The sequence below is a fragment of the Chiloscyllium plagiosum genome, chromosome 51, assembly GCF_004010195.1.
Source record: "Chiloscyllium plagiosum isolate BGI_BamShark_2017 chromosome 51, ASM401019v2, whole genome shotgun sequence".
Taxonomy (NCBI): domain Eukaryota; kingdom Metazoa; phylum Chordata; class Chondrichthyes; order Orectolobiformes; family Hemiscylliidae; genus Chiloscyllium; species Chiloscyllium plagiosum.
In genome coordinates, this window is record NC_057760.1 from 2,411,231 (window position 1) to 2,425,968 (window position 14,738).

At 66.9% G+C, this 14,738-nt stretch overlaps 1 protein-coding gene across 1 annotated transcript in view; it reads right to left on the minus strand.

The window, feature by feature from the left end:
• Positions 1–275: 275 nt before the first annotated feature.
• The window catches only part of ints3 (integrator complex subunit 3), a 61,722-nt gene continuing 47,259 nt past the window's right edge, over positions 276–14,738 (minus strand). Inside the window, exons 20-23 of the mRNA XM_043684086.1 lie at positions 6,174–6,375; positions 2,959–3,059; positions 1,277–1,349; positions 276–519 (exon numbers count right to left, since the gene is read on the minus strand). Of these exons, the coding sequence (XP_043540021.1) occupies positions 291–519; positions 1,277–1,349; positions 2,959–3,059; positions 6,174–6,375 (605 nt within the window). The 3' untranslated portion in view covers positions 276–290. The remainder of the gene's footprint in view (positions 520–1,276; positions 1,350–2,958; positions 3,060–6,173; positions 6,376–14,738) is intronic.

The window sequence follows — 14,738 nt, forward strand, 5'->3', positions numbered from 1 at the left end:
ACTGGAGGGCTCGAGTTCTAAGGAGGGGGAGGTCGACGGGGGGGTTATGAAATCACGGAGGGGCATAAATAAAGGTGAACAGCAAAGGACTTTTTCCCCTGGGTGGGGGGGGGAGGGGAGTCCAAAGCTAGAGGGTGTAATGTTAAGGTGAGAGAAGATAGATTTAAAGAGACGCCAGAGGGACAGCTTTTCCCGCACAGAGGGTGGATCTGATGCGGAATGAGCTGCCAGAGGAAGCGATAGATTCAGGTATCCGTCATGGCATTTGTTCAGGAGATTAGGAACGGTTTCTACGGGTTGAAAGGGAGTAGTTCACTTTGGGGGAACTGGGCGGAAGGCTCGGTTTCCGTGACCGCGTGACGTACCGTCCCGCTGCTCGACGAGGAGTCCTCGTCGTTGCCGACAGGTTGGGAGGCGTTTTTCCGGTTCCTGGGGCTGGAGGCTGCTGTCTTGCGCCGGCTCCGAGATGGTTTGGAGGAATCTTCGTAATCGTCAGCCAGCGCAAAGAGGTCACTGAACCTGCCGGAATGGGGAGAGGTTTACTGCGCCGTCAAGGGGCCCCAGTCTGCGTCCGAACGCTCCGGCTGACAATCCCGCCTCCCGCTTGGTACCCGTCCCCCAGAGCCTATCCAACCAGTGACAAGGCACCAGTCAGCAGGGGGAGGGAATACCCGTCCACTTGCCCTGGATGGGGGCAACTACAGCAACACTCAAGTAGCTCAACACCGTCCAGGGACAAAGTAGCCCCTGCTTGATTGGCACCTACATCCCCCCTCCCCCCTGGCGCTCAGTAGCAGCAGTGGGTACTATCTATAACATACACTGCTCATCAGACAGCACCTCCCAAGTGTGTGACCACTACCATCACAGCAGCCCCTTCCAGTGCCCCTCTGAGCCACGCAGCACCCGGAGCCGGAAATATATCGCCGTTCCTTCACTTGTCGCTGGGTCAGGGCTCTGGAATTCCCTCCCTCAGGGCACTGTGGGTCGACCTGCTGTGGATTCATTAAGGCAGGTCAAGGGCTGGGCCCAGCCCCCTCGCTCTGCCAGTCAACAAAGAGAAACCCCCACCACGCCCAGGAATGGGCTAGCACACCCGAGGGGCTGAGTAGCCTGGCCGGGGAGCAGGGAAGCTGCTGTGCTGCATGCCGTTCCTCCCCGGCAGATACCGAAGCTCCCAGTTACCCGGCAACGTCTCAAACTGCGCCCCCCCCCCGCCATCTCAGGGGGTGGGGCCACAGTGCACACCCCTCCCACACAAACCCCAGGGACTCACTTCATCTTGTGCGCCTCATCACAGCTCGCCTGCACGTGCTGAAGGGCCTGCAGGATTGGCGTCTGGGTAAAAACTGCAGGTGGGAACAAATGGACGGGAGGGAAGGGAGGGAGAAAGAGAGAGAGAGAGAGAGAGAAACAGTACGGTTAAAAGGGCTGTGATGGTCCCATCACTGCCCCCCATCTCCCACCACCATTCCCCCCACCTCCTGTGCACACAGTGACACACGCGCAACACACACACACACACACACACACACACACAGAGAGCAGGTTATAGTCCCACAGGTTTAAATCGGAAGCACACTTGCTTTCGGAGCTAGTGTGCTTCCAAATACACCTATCTGACTATAACCTGGTGTTGTGTGATTTTTTAACTTTGTCCACCCCAGTCCAACACCGGCATCTCCAAGTCACACAGACAGACAGAGTCACACCCACAACACTCTCTCCTGCGCTCTCATCTCCTCGGAGCCCTGTGGGCTGGTGCTATGGAACTGTGGCTCCGCAAGTCTTTCCTTCCATCCACCCATAACCCCAACGTTTTGGGTGGGTTTGTCTGTCTCTGCCTGTGGGTGTAGGTGGGGTTAGGAGCTCTAATCAGCTGAGCTGTACATCGACAGTTCATTACCGTTTACTTCGGATCAGAAACAACTGATTTACAATGAACCTGTTCAGAGATGGAATTGCGCACGTGTGGATTCGAGCCCAGGCTGCCTGGTCCACGGGTAGGGACACTACCACTGCACCACAAGAGGCAAGTTTAACCTATTTTACTAATCAACGTATTCAGTCACACTATTCAAGTCAAGTCACCATAGTCTAACCAGCCCACGGGGTGACGGGTGGTGATTTAACCAGAGGGTGAGGTGGTGGTAAAGTCCCAGCTGCTGTGGGAAATCAAACCCACATCGTCAGCCTTACACTGCCCTGCAAACCAACCGTCCAGCCAACTGAGCTAAACCGACACGTGCACCTCTTCAGCAGGTGGGAATTGAACCTGGGGCCTCCTGGTCCGGGAGGGGGGGGGGGGGGGGGGGGGTACGGACACTACCAGAGGGCCCCACTGAAAGACAGTAGCCTTTGGCTACAAGCACCTGGTCAGGGGCTGGAAGTGAAGCTGACTCCATCAGACAGGGAAACAGAGGACGGTGCAGGCTTTAATTAAAGTTGTGTGGTGACCCTGGGGCCTGATCAATTTGGGCACTTGCCCCAGTGGGGGCTCACATTTGTCGTTACCCAGCATCCCCCTGGCCCCCTTACCCTCCCCAATGTATCTCTGTTACTCACAGACACCGTCTCCCCTCTGGCTGGACTGGGGGGGGTGCCCTTCCCCCCCACCTGACATATCCAACCCTTCCCCAGGCTGAAACGCCTCACCATCCCCACCCCCGACACGCAGTCTCAGGCGTTCCCCCACGCCCCTCCCCCAAACCCGACTTTTGAGTGGGGACTCCTTCCTCTATTGATCCCTGCCTGTTCACAACCAGCACCTTGCGCTTTCACGTGGAGGTAACAGCGCGCACGGTCTGACCAAGGGGGGGCGAGGGGCGGTGCAGATTGGACACCACTCCCCACACCGCCCACACCGCCCCAACCCAGGGAAGCCCGCGGTCGGCCCTTCCACACGGCGGTGGTAGCTCACTCAGCTGCCCGGGTGCACTGGGCAGCGCTGGCACTCACAGTTCTGTTTGGTGGGCAGGAGGCAGAGCCGCAAGTTGGCGAGGTGCTCCAGGATCTGTTCCAGGGTGAGCTGGGCCAACTTGCTGCTGGAGCTGCGTAAGCTGCGATGAGAGAGAGAGAGAGAGAGAGAAACAACATGTAAACCACGGGGATGGAACCAACCCCCAGCTGTATTCTACGTGTGGTATCCATCCCCCGCCCACAAAAAGGTACAGATGCACTGGACACTGGACTGAAGTGCAATGGTTCACCAAGTTGGCCCTGTGACAAGGGGCGGCCTACAGGGAAAGGCTTAGTAAACTGGGCCGACAACACGGGGCCCCTACAGCAAGAGGCTGAGTAAACTGGGCCTACAACACGGGGCCCTACAGAGAGAGGCTGAGTAAACTGGGCCTACAACATGGTGCCCTACAGCGAGAGGCTGAGTAAATCGGGCCTACAACACAGGGCCCCTACAGCGAGAGGCTGAGTAAACCGGGCCTACAACACGGGGCCCCTACAGCGAGAGGCTGAATAAACCGGGCCTACAACACAGGGCCCCGACAGCGAGAGGCTGAGTAAATCGGGCCTACAACACAGGGCCCCTACAGCGAGAGGCTGAGTAAACCGGGCCTACAACACAGGGCCCCTACAGCGAGAGGCTGAGTAAACCGGGCCTACAACACAGGGCCCCTACAGCAAGAGGCTGAGTAAACCGGGCCTACAACACGGGGCCCTACAGAGAGAGGCTGAGTAAACTGGGCCTACAACACGGGGCCCCTACAGCGAGAGGCTGAGTAAACCGGGCCTACAACACGGGGCCCTACAGAGAGAGGCTGAGTAAACTGGGCCTACAACACAGGGCCCCTACAGCGAGAGGCTGAGTAAACCGGGCCTACATCCTCGAGTATTAGCCGGGTGTGGTGGTGTCTGAGGGTAACAGGTTGCCAGTGTGAGACATGGAGGAATTTCTTCTGTTGGAGGGTTTTGGGTCTTTGGGAGTGTTTGTCACAGAGAGCTGTGGGGGCAACTCTTCGTGTATATTTAGGGCTGAGACAGAGAGAGATTCTTGATCAATTGGGGGTTATGGGGAAAGTGAGTGCGAGGAATGTTGATCCTACCGAAAGATGGAGCAGGATCGAGGGACCGAATGGCCTGGTCCTATCCTTGACTGTTTTATTGAGGACTCAGGAGGAGTGAGTTGTATGAGTTCCTGACCCCAGATGGCTGCGGATGTCTGGTCTTTTATTAAACTGGAGGCTGGCTCCAGGGGAAATGTGGATTTGATGCCCAGGGCGAGCGGACAGGTCGAGTGGAATGGTCTACCAAGTTCGGCGTTCAGCTGCAGTGCTGCACAGTCAGAGGCACTGTCTTTCAGACAAGGCCTACTGACAAGGCCTACTCAAAAGGCCTCGAGTGGGGGGACGATCTATCCCTCAGAACACCGGCATAATCGCCTGAGAATGCTGGAGAATCTCAGCAGGGGATTCCGGTGGCGCTTATGGAGGGAGAGACCGAGGGTAACGTGGTCAAGTCTGGTCAGTCCAGGTGACGCACTCACTCAGGAGTAGTACTGCAGCTCCGTGCCTGCCCGCAGGGATGGCGGTGTCCAGCAGAGGGCAGGCTCGTCCTGCCTCCCTCCACAGCTGAGCAGGAAGCTGGAGAACACTATAGAGCCTGAGCAGAGAGACTGCGGTGATCGTTTCAAAACCCACCCACCCCCACCCCCAGCCACCCTGTTACAGCCATCAGCTGCACCGACTCCAAACACACAGCAGTCAGTCTCCCCGCGCAGCAGCGTGACTGGGGGAGGCACTCCACTCAAGACAAATGGCTCATACCCTCCAGGCTGCAACGCCAGCCCAAGGACTGAAAGTTCCCACATCACTAGGCCTGCCCTGGCAGGTAGCGTGACTTCTACTGAGGAGTGAGCTAGCAGAGAACAGGCCGTTCTGCCCATCTAGCCTCCCCTAACATCTCCGATGGGGGTGACCTGAACCCAGTCTTTCCTGCCGATCCCTTGGTTATTGTCCACTCCCTTTGTCCACTGACTCAGGGAGCCTGCCCCTGCTGGTGGGAGGGGGGAGGGGGACCTGGTTATTGAGCAGCCACCTTTGTTCAGCCAGCAGGACATACCCACCGTCCCCGACTCTAACCTCAGCACAAACAAACCACCTCTTACTGAGCTCCTTTCAAGGGAAGATCTACAACGTAAACATCACAGTAACCCAGTGGGAGTCAGGGACTTGAGAAAGTCAGCATAGAGCTCAGGACGGTTCTGTACCTTTAAGGGGACGCCCCGGTAAGGGGGGGGGGGACTGTACCTTTAAGGGGACGCCCCGGTAAGGGGGGGGAACCTGTACCTTTAAAGGGACACTCCACAAACACCCACTCCCTCGTCCCCCTGACGCTCAGTCACAGCAGTGTACACCATCTACCAGATGCACTGCAGCAACTCACCAAGGGCCCTGAGAGAGCACCTTCCAAACCCACTGCTGCCATCATCTCCAAAGACCCGGAGAGCAGATAGATCGGAACACCCACCCCTGCAAACTGCCCTCGGAACCCCCCCCGCCGACACCATCCTGACTCAGAAACGCTGCACCGTTCCTCCAGGGTCACTGGGTCAAACGCCCGTCCCCGCAATCAGCAGCGTGTACAGCCCCGGTCACTGTCCACCCAGGAGGTTTTGCTCGAGAGCTCCCTGGGATGAGTGAGGAAAGGTCGCACAGATGGGGACTGGGCCCTCTGGGGCTGAACAAGTGGATTAAAGCACAGAGGATGCTGACGGGAGGTGGGCAGACCAGAGCAGAACGCGGGGAAAACATCGTTTGAAAACAAGGGGGTGCCCATCGAGGACAGAGACGGGGCAAGATTTATCTCCCCTGAGGGCGGAGTGCCTTCGGAAATCAAAGCAGTGGGTGCTGAACCTCCCACCATTTTTAAAGGGGCAGGCAGATTGGTTATTAATAACCAGAGATTATCGGGGGTGGGGGGGGAATGGGGGAGATAATGCAGGAATCTGTGGTCAGATCTGCGGTGAACGGATTGGTTAGGAGAGCAGGCTCCAGTGGCTGACTGGCCTCCTCTTGCTCACTGAATATGGGTGAAGTCGCAGCACCCAGACAGCAGGGTCTCCAAACCCACACCCCACAGTCGCCACCCTCCCCCCCTCTCTGCCAGGGGCTGAGTGGCACAGAGCTACCCCGACCAGTGCCCCCGTTGCTGCCCCTCACCTCTGGCGTTTTCGGGGCAGGCTGTTGTTCTTGATGAGCAGGGCTTTGATTTGCTCGGCCAGCGTGTCATCGTACTTCATGGACCACTGCCGCAGGATGCTGGTGGGGAAATGGTCATCAGGGTGGCAGGGGCGACTCATCACCATCTTCACCATCTCCTCAGTGGGCCTGCCCACGGACGGGGGAGGGAGAAACAGACAACCTCACTAATCCCAAAGCAGCACGGGGGAGGCCAGCGCGGACCCTCCGACAGCGCGGACCCTCCGACAGCGCGGACCCTCCGACAGCGCGGGCGCTCCCTCAGCGCGGACCCTCCGACAGCGCGGCGCTCCCTCAGCGCGGACCCTCCGACAGCGCGGGCGCTCCCTCAGCGCGGACCCTCCGACAGCGCGGCGCTCCCTCAGCGCGGACCCTCCGACAGCGCGGCGCTCCCTCAGCGCGGACCCTCCGACAGCGCGGCGCTCCCTCAGCGCGGACCCTCCGACAGCGCGGCGCTCCCTCAGCGCGGACCCTCCGACAGCGCGGCGCTCCCTCAGCGCGGACCCTCCGACAGCGCGGCGCTCCCTCAGCGCGGACCCTCCGACAGCGCGGCGCTCCCTCAGCGCGGACCCTCCGACAGCGCGGCGCTCCCTCAGCGCGGACCCTCCGACAGCGCGGCGCTCCCTCAGCGCGGACCCTCCGACAGCGCGGCGCTCCCTCAGCGCGGACCCTCCGACAGCGCGGCGCTCCCTCAGCGCGGACCCTCCGACAGCGCGGCGCTCCCTCAGCGCGGACCCTCCGACAGCGCGGCGCTCCCTCAGCGCGGACCCTCCGACAGCGCGGCGCTCCCTCAGCGCGGACCCTCCGACAGCGCGGCGCTCCCTCAGCGCGGACCCTCCGACAGCGCGGCGCTCCCTCAGCGCGGACCCTCCGACAGCGCGGCGCTCCCTCAGCGCGGACCCTCCGACAGCGCGGCGCTCCCTCAGCGCGGACCCTCCGACAGCGCGGCGCTCCCTCAGCGCGGACCCTCCGACAGCGCGGCGCTCCCTCAGCGCGGACCCTCCGACAGCGCGGCGCTCCCTCAGCGCGGACCCTCCGACAGCGCGGCGCTCCCTCAGCGCGGACCCTCCGACAGCGCGGCGCTCCCTCAGCGCGGACCCTCCGACAGCGCGGCGCTCCCTCAGCGCGGACCCTCCGACAGCGCGGCGCTCCCTCAGCGCGGACCCTCCGACAGCGCGGCGCTCCCTCAGCGCGGACCCTCCGACAGCGCGGCGCTCCCTCAGCGCGGACCCTCCGACAGCGCGGCGCTCCCTCAGCGCGGACCCTCCGACAGCGCGGCGCTCCCTCAGCGCGGACCCTCCGACAGCGCGGCGCTCCCTCAGCGCGGACCCTCCGACAGCGCGGCGCTCCCTCAGCGCGGACCCTCCGACAGCGCGGCGCTCCCTCAGCGCGGACCCTCCGACAGCGCGGCGCTCCCTCAGCGCGGACCCTCCGACAGCGCGGCGCTCCCTCAGCGCGGACCCTCCGACAGCGCGGCGCTCCCTCAGCGCGGACCCTCCGACAGCGCGGCGCTCCCTCAGCGCGGACCCTCCGACAGCGCGGCGCTCCCTCAGCGCGGACCCTCCGACAGCGCGGCGCTCCCTCAGCGCGGACCCTCCGACAGCGCGGCGCTCCCTCAGCGCGGACCCTCCGACAGCGCGGCGCTCCCTCAGCGCGGACCCTCCGACAGCGCGGCGCTCCCTCAGCGCGGACCCTCCGACAGCGCGGCGCTCCCTCAGCGCGGACCCTCCGACAGCGCGGCGCTCCCTCAGCGCGGACCCTCCGACAGCGCGGCGCTCCCTCAGCGCGGACCCTCCGACAGCGCGGCGCTCCCTCAGCGCGGACCCTCCGACAGCGCGGCGCTCCCTCAGCGCGGACCCTCCGACAGCGCGGCGCTCCCTCAGCGCGGACCCTCCGACAGCGCGGCGCTCCCTCAGCGCGGACCCTCCGACAGCGCGGCGCTCCCTCAGCGCGGACCCTCCGACAGCGCGGCGCTCCCTCAGCGCGGACCCTCCGACAGCGCGGCGCTCCCTCAGCGCGGACCCTCCGACAGCGCGGCGCTCCCTCAGCGCGGACCCTCCGACAGCGCGGCGCTCCCTCAGCGCGGACCCTCCGACAGCGCGGCGCTCCCTCAGCGCGGACCCTCCGACAGCGCGGCGCTCCCTCAGCGCGGACCCTCCGACAGCGCGGCGCTCCCTCAGCGCGGACCCTCCGACAGCGCGGCGCTCCCTCAGCGCGGACCCTCCGACAGCGCGGCGCTCCCTCAGCGCGGACCCTCCGACAGCGCGGCGCTCCCTCAGCGCGGACCCTCCGACAGCGCGGCGCTCCCTCAGCGCGGACCCTCCGACAGCGCGGCGCTCCCTCAGCGCGGACCCTCCGACAGCGCGGCGCTCCCTCAGCGCGGACCCTCCGACAGCGCGGCGCTCCCTCAGCGCGGACCCTCCGACAGCGCGGCGCTCCCTCAGCGCGGACCCTCCGACAGCGCGGCGCTCCCTCAGCGCGGACCCTCCGACAGCGCGGCGCTCCCTCAGCGCGGACCCTCCGACAGCGCGGCGCTCCCTCAGCGCGGACCCTCCGACAGCGCGGCGCTCCCTCAGCGCGGACCCTCCGACAGCGCGGCGCTCCCTCAGCGCGGACCCTCCGACAGCGCGGCGCTCCCTCAGCGCGGACCCTCCGACAGCGCGGCGCTCCCTCAGCGCGGACCCTCCGACAGCGCGGCGCTCCCTCAGCGCGGACCCTCCGACAGCGCGGCGCTCCCTCAGCGCGGACCCTCCGACAGCGCGGCGCTCCCTCAGCGCGGACCCTCCGACAGCGCGGCGCTCCCTCAGCGCGGACCCTCCGACAGCGCGGCGCTCCCTCAGCGCGGACCCTCCGACAGCGCGGCGCTCCCTCAGCGCGGACCCTCCGACAGCGCGGCGCTCCCTCAGCGCGGACCCTCCGACAGCGCGGCGCTCCCTCAGCGCGGACCCTCCGACAGCGCGGCGCTCCCTCAGCGCGGACCCTCCGACAGCGCGGCGCTCCCTCAGCGCGGACCCTCCGACAGCGCGGCGCTCCCTCAGCGCGGACCCTCCGACAGCGCGGCGCTCCCTCAGCGCGGACCCTCCGACAGCGCGGCGCTCCCTCAGCGCGGACCCTCCGACAGCGCGGCGCTCCCTCAGCGCGGACCCTCCGACAGCGCGGCGCTCCCTCAGCGCGGACCCTCCGACAGCGCGGCGCTCCCTCAGCGCGGACCCTCCGACAGCGCGGCGCTCCCTCAGCGCGGACCCTCCGACAGCGCGGCGCTCCCTCAGCGCGGACCCTCCGACAGCGCGGCGCTCCCTCAGCGCGGACCCTCCGACAGCGCGGCGCTCCCTCAGCGCGGACCCTCCGACAGCGCGGCGCTCCCTCAGCGCGGACCCTCCGACAGCGCGGCGCTCCCTCAGCGCGGACCCTCCGACAGCGCGGCGCTCCCTCAGCGCGGACCCTCCGACAGCGCGGCGCTCCCTCAGCGCGGACCCTCCGACAGCGCGGCGCTCCCTCAGCGCGGACCCTCCGACAGCGCGGCGCTCCCTCAGCGCGGACCCTCCGACAGCGCGGCGCTCCCTCAGCGCGGACCCTCCGACAGCGCGGCGCTCCCTCAGCGCGGACCCTCCGACAGCGCGGCGCTCCCTCAGCGCGGACCCTCCGACAGCGCGGCGCTCCCTCAGCGCGGACCCTCCGACAGCGCGGCGCTCCCTCAGCGCGGACCCTCCGACAGCGCGGCGCTCCCTCAGCGCGGACCCTCCGACAGCGCGGCGCTCCCTCAGCGCGGACCCTCCGACAGCGCGGCGCTCCCTCAGCGCGGACCCTCCGACAGCGCGGCGCTCCCTCAGCGCGGACCCTCCGACAGCGCGGCGCTCCCTCAGCGCGGACCCTCCGACAGCGCGGCGCTCCCTCAGCGCGGACCCTCCGACAGCGCGGCGCTCCCTCAGCGCGGACCCTCCGACAGCGCGGCGCTCCCTCAGCGCGGACCCTCCGACAGCGCGGCGCTCCCTCAGCGCGGACCCTCCGACAGCGCGGCGCTCCCTCAGCGCGGACCCTCCGACAGCGCGGCGCTCCCTCAGCGCGGACCCTCCGACAGCGCGGCGCTCCCTCAGCGCGGACCCTCCGACAGCGCGGCGCTCCCTCAGCGCGGACCCTCCGACAGCGCGGCGCTCCCTCAGCGCGGACCCTCCGACAGCGCGGCGCTCCCTCAGCGCGGACCCTCCGACAGCGCGGCGCTCCCTCAGCGCGGACCCTCCGACAGCGCGGCGCTCCCTCAGCGCGGACCCTCCGACAGCGCGGCGCTCCCTCAGCGCGGACCCTCCGACAGCGCGGCGCTCCCTCAGCGCGGACCCTCCGACAGCGCGGCGCTCCCTCAGCGCGGACCCTCCGACAGCGCGGCGCTCCCTCAGCGCGGACCCTCCGACAGCGCGGCGCTCCCTCAGCGCGGACCCTCCGACAGCGCGGCGCTCCCTCAGCGCGGACCCTCCGACAGCGCGGCGCTCCCTCAGCGCGGACCCTCCGACAGCGCGGCGCTCCCTCAGCGCGGACCCTCCGACAGCGCGGCGCTCCCTCAGCGCGGACCCTCCGACAGCGCGGCGCTCCCTCAGCGCGGACCCTCCGACAGCGCGGCGCTCCCTCAGCGCGGACCCTCCGACAGCGCGGCGCTCCCTCAGCGCGGACCCTCCGACAGCGCGGCGCTCCCTCAGCGCGGACCCTCCGACAGCGCGGCGCTCCCTCAGCGCGGACCCTCCGACAGCGCGGCGCTCCCTCAGCGCGGACCCTCCGACAGCGCGGCGCTCCCTCAGCGCGGACCCTCCGACAGCGCGGCGCTCCCTCAGCGCGGACCCTCCGACAGCGCGGCGCTCCCTCAGCGCGGACCCTCCGACAGCGCGGCGCTCCCTCAGCGCGGACCCTCCGACAGCGCGGCGCTCCCTCAGCGCGGACCCTCCGACAGCGCGGCGCTCCCTCAGCGCGGACCCTCCGACAGCGCGGCGCTCCCTCAGCGCGGACCCTCCGACAGCGCGGCGCTCCCTCAGCGCGGACCCTCCGACAGCGCGGCGCTCCCTCAGCGCGGACCCTCCGACAGCGCGGCGCTCCCTCAGCGCGGACCCTCCGACAGCGCGGCGCTCCCTCAGCGCGGACCCTCCGACAGCGCGGCGCTCCCTCAGCGCGGACCCTCCGACAGCGCGGCGCTCCCTCAGCGCGGACCCTCCGACAGCGCGGCGCTCCCTCAGCGCGGACCCTCCGACAGCGCGGCGCTCCCTCAGCGCGGACCCTCCGACAGCGCGGCGCTCCCTCAGCGCGGACCCTCCGACAGCGCGGCGCTCCCTCAGCGCGGACCCTCCGACAGCGCGGCGCTCCCTCAGCGCGGACCCTCCGACAGCGCGGCGCTCCCTCAGCGCGGACCCTCCGACAGCGCGGCGCTCCCTCAGCGCGGACCCTCCGACAGCGCGGCGCTCCCTCAGCGCGGACCCTCCGACAGCGCGGCGCTCCCTCAGCGCGGACCCTCCGACAGCGCGGCGCTCCCTCAGCGCGGACCCTCCGACAGCGCGGCGCTCCCTCAGCGCGGACCCTCCGACAGCGCGGCGCTCCCTCAGCGCGGACCCTCCGACAGCGCGGCGCTCCCTCAGCGCGGACCCTCCGACAGCGCGGCGCTCCCTCAGCGCGGACCCTCCGACAGCGCGGCGCTCCCTCAGCGCGGACCCTCCGACAGCGCGGCGCTCCCTCAGCGCGGACCCTCCGACAGCGCGGCGCTCCCTCAGCGCGGACCCTCCGACAGCGCGGCGCTCCCTCAGCGCGGACCCTCCGACAGCGCGGCGCTCCCTCAGCGCGGACCCTCCGACAGCGCGGCGCTCCCTCAGCGCGGACCCTCCGACAGCGCGGCGCTCCCTCAGCGCGGACCCTCCGACAGCGCGGCGCTCCCTCAGCGCGGACCCTCCGACAGCGCGGCGCTCCCTCAGCGCGGACCCTCCGACAGCGCGGCGCTCCCTCAGCGCGGACCCTCCGACAGCGCGGCGCTCCCTCAGCGCGGACCCTCCGACAGCGCGGCGCTCCCTCAGCGCGGACCCTCCGACAGCGCGGCGCTCCCTCAGCGCGGACCCTCCGACAGCGCGGCGCTCCCTCAGCGCGGACCCTCCGACAGCGCGGCGCTCCCTCAGCGCGGACCCTCCGACAGCGCGGCGCTCCCTCAGCGCGGACCCTCCGACAGCGCGGCGCTCCCTCAGCGCGGACCCTCCGACAGCGCGGCGCTCCCTCAGCGCGGACCCTCCGACAGCGCGGCGCTCCCTCAGCGCGGACCCTCCGACAGCGCGGCGCTCCCTCAGCGCGGACCCTCCGACAGCGCGGCGCTCCCTCAGCGCGGACCCTCCGACAGCGCGGCGCTCCCTCAGCGCGGACCCTCCGACAGCGCGGCGCTCCCTCAGCGCGGACCCTCCGACAGCGCGGCGCTCCCTCAGCGCGGACCCTCCGACAGCGCGGCGCTCCCTCAGCGCGGACCCTCCGACAGCGCGGCGCTCCCTCAGCGCGGACCCTCCGACAGCGCGGCGATACAAGGAGAGAGCAGCCTGTTTCCCCTGCTCTATCCCCCCCTCCTCCCACACACCGAAACAATACAAGCAGAGAGCAGCCTGTTTCCCCTGCTCTATCCCCCCTCACCCCCATAGCCCCCGAACCGAAACAATACAAGCAGAGAGCAGCCTGTTTCCCCTGCTCTATCCCCCCTCACCCCCATAGCCCCCGAACCGAAACAATACAAGCCCTGCTCCTCAACACCAGGATTGCCCACCCTGCTCTCAGTGATTGTGTGACCTACGGAAAAAGGTGGGACATTGTGGCTCCTGGGGGAGGGGGCTTTCCATAGATTGTTCCCCCGTGTTAATGTGGTAGGAGACAGACTGGGACCGAGGCTGTCACTTTCCCCCGCTCCCACCGCAGCAAGGAGCCTGTCGAGACTGAGTTGGCCCCGTGCCTAACTGACTGACACCGCACTCGGGAGAGACGAGAGGGGGGGGGTGGGATGTTCGGGTATCCCCACCCACCTCGCCGGTAGCTGGGCTGGTCAGAGCCCTCTGCCAGCCGGCTGACTGCCTCCTGTTTAGTTTGGGGGTGGCTGGCCACATGCCCAGCTACAAGCGGTCTCCAGCCTGGGTGCAGTTACCGGGAACCGCTGGCCTGGCTGGTGCTGACTACACAAGAGCCGCGCCTCAAACTCTCACCGGATGGTCAGGAACACTGAAGCCCCAGAGACTGCCACGGGTAAACGGAATCCCAAGCACCCTGTACTGGCCCCGCTTCCAACAGGGATCCTGGGGCACTGCTGTGTGGCTGTGTTTGGCCAGACCACCTCCTGCTCCAGTGAAGGAACAGCGATATACTTCCGGGTCTGGATGTGGGGTGGTGGGGGGGGAAGCTCTGAGGGGGAACCTGCACGGGGGTGGGGGTGATGTCCCTAGGTACCTGCTGCCCTTGTCCTTCGAGATGGTGGTGGCTACAGGTCTGACAGGATCTGTGGGGAATTTCTGCAGTGCATCTGGTCGATGGCACACTGCTGCAGAGTGCCAGGGGTGCAGGGAGGGCACGCTTGTGGGTGTGGTGCCAAATCAAGCTGGGCCGGTTTTGTCCCTGGATGGTGTTGAGCCTCTCGAGTGGTGTTGGGGCTGCTCCCACCCAGCCACCCAGCCAGGACAAGCTTGGGGGAGTGGGGAGTCAGTTCCCCGCTGCAGTATCCCCAGCCTCTGACCTGCTCTCGGAGGGGGGGGGGGGGGTTTCTGGTCAACTGTAAGCCCCAGGGTGATCAGTGGGAATGGGGGTCGGGCTGTCACAGCCTCCAGTCCTTCAGGATTCGCCAGCTGGTCTGAGCCACCCCAAAGGCACCTCTCCTTGCCACCCCGTGTAGCTGAATGCCCAGGCATCGAACCCTTGGGTAAACAAGGAAGCAGGGTCACCTCCAGATCCCACTGCTGGGGGCTGCAGTCATTAACGTGGGCCTCCAAATACCCCCTCGATTCACTCCGCGTTTGAAAAGGTATGAAGTGCTATTCAGTTTGATCTTTCTGCTCTGGGCCGGGCTGGGGCACGTGGTGGTTGGAGGGAGCGGACGTGCTGAGCTCATACCACAACCCCCAGCTCGATTCTCGGGAACGTTGCCAAGGTCATGGCCTAACTGATAAAAGGGGAGGCTGCAGAATGATCCTGCCAGTGGCAAGTGAGGAGCCATCATTTAATAGAACACTTCAATTAAATCCAGAAAGCACTCCGAGCTGGGGCTGTCAAAGGTTTCCCGTGGTCAGCCAGGCCGCTGATTAAATTATACGCTGTAATTCATTCCCAGACACCCATTAGTCAGACCCACTCAGAGCCAGCGCTGACAAATCACTGCTTCCCCAGAGCAGCCATCAATCTGCAGGGAACTGTGACTGTAATTAAAGAGACACTGTCACACAGACAAGGCAGAGGGGGACAGACACAGAGAGAGAGAGAGAGAGAGAGAGAGAGAGAGACAGAGAGAGAGAGAGACACACACACAGAGAGAGAGAGAGAGACACA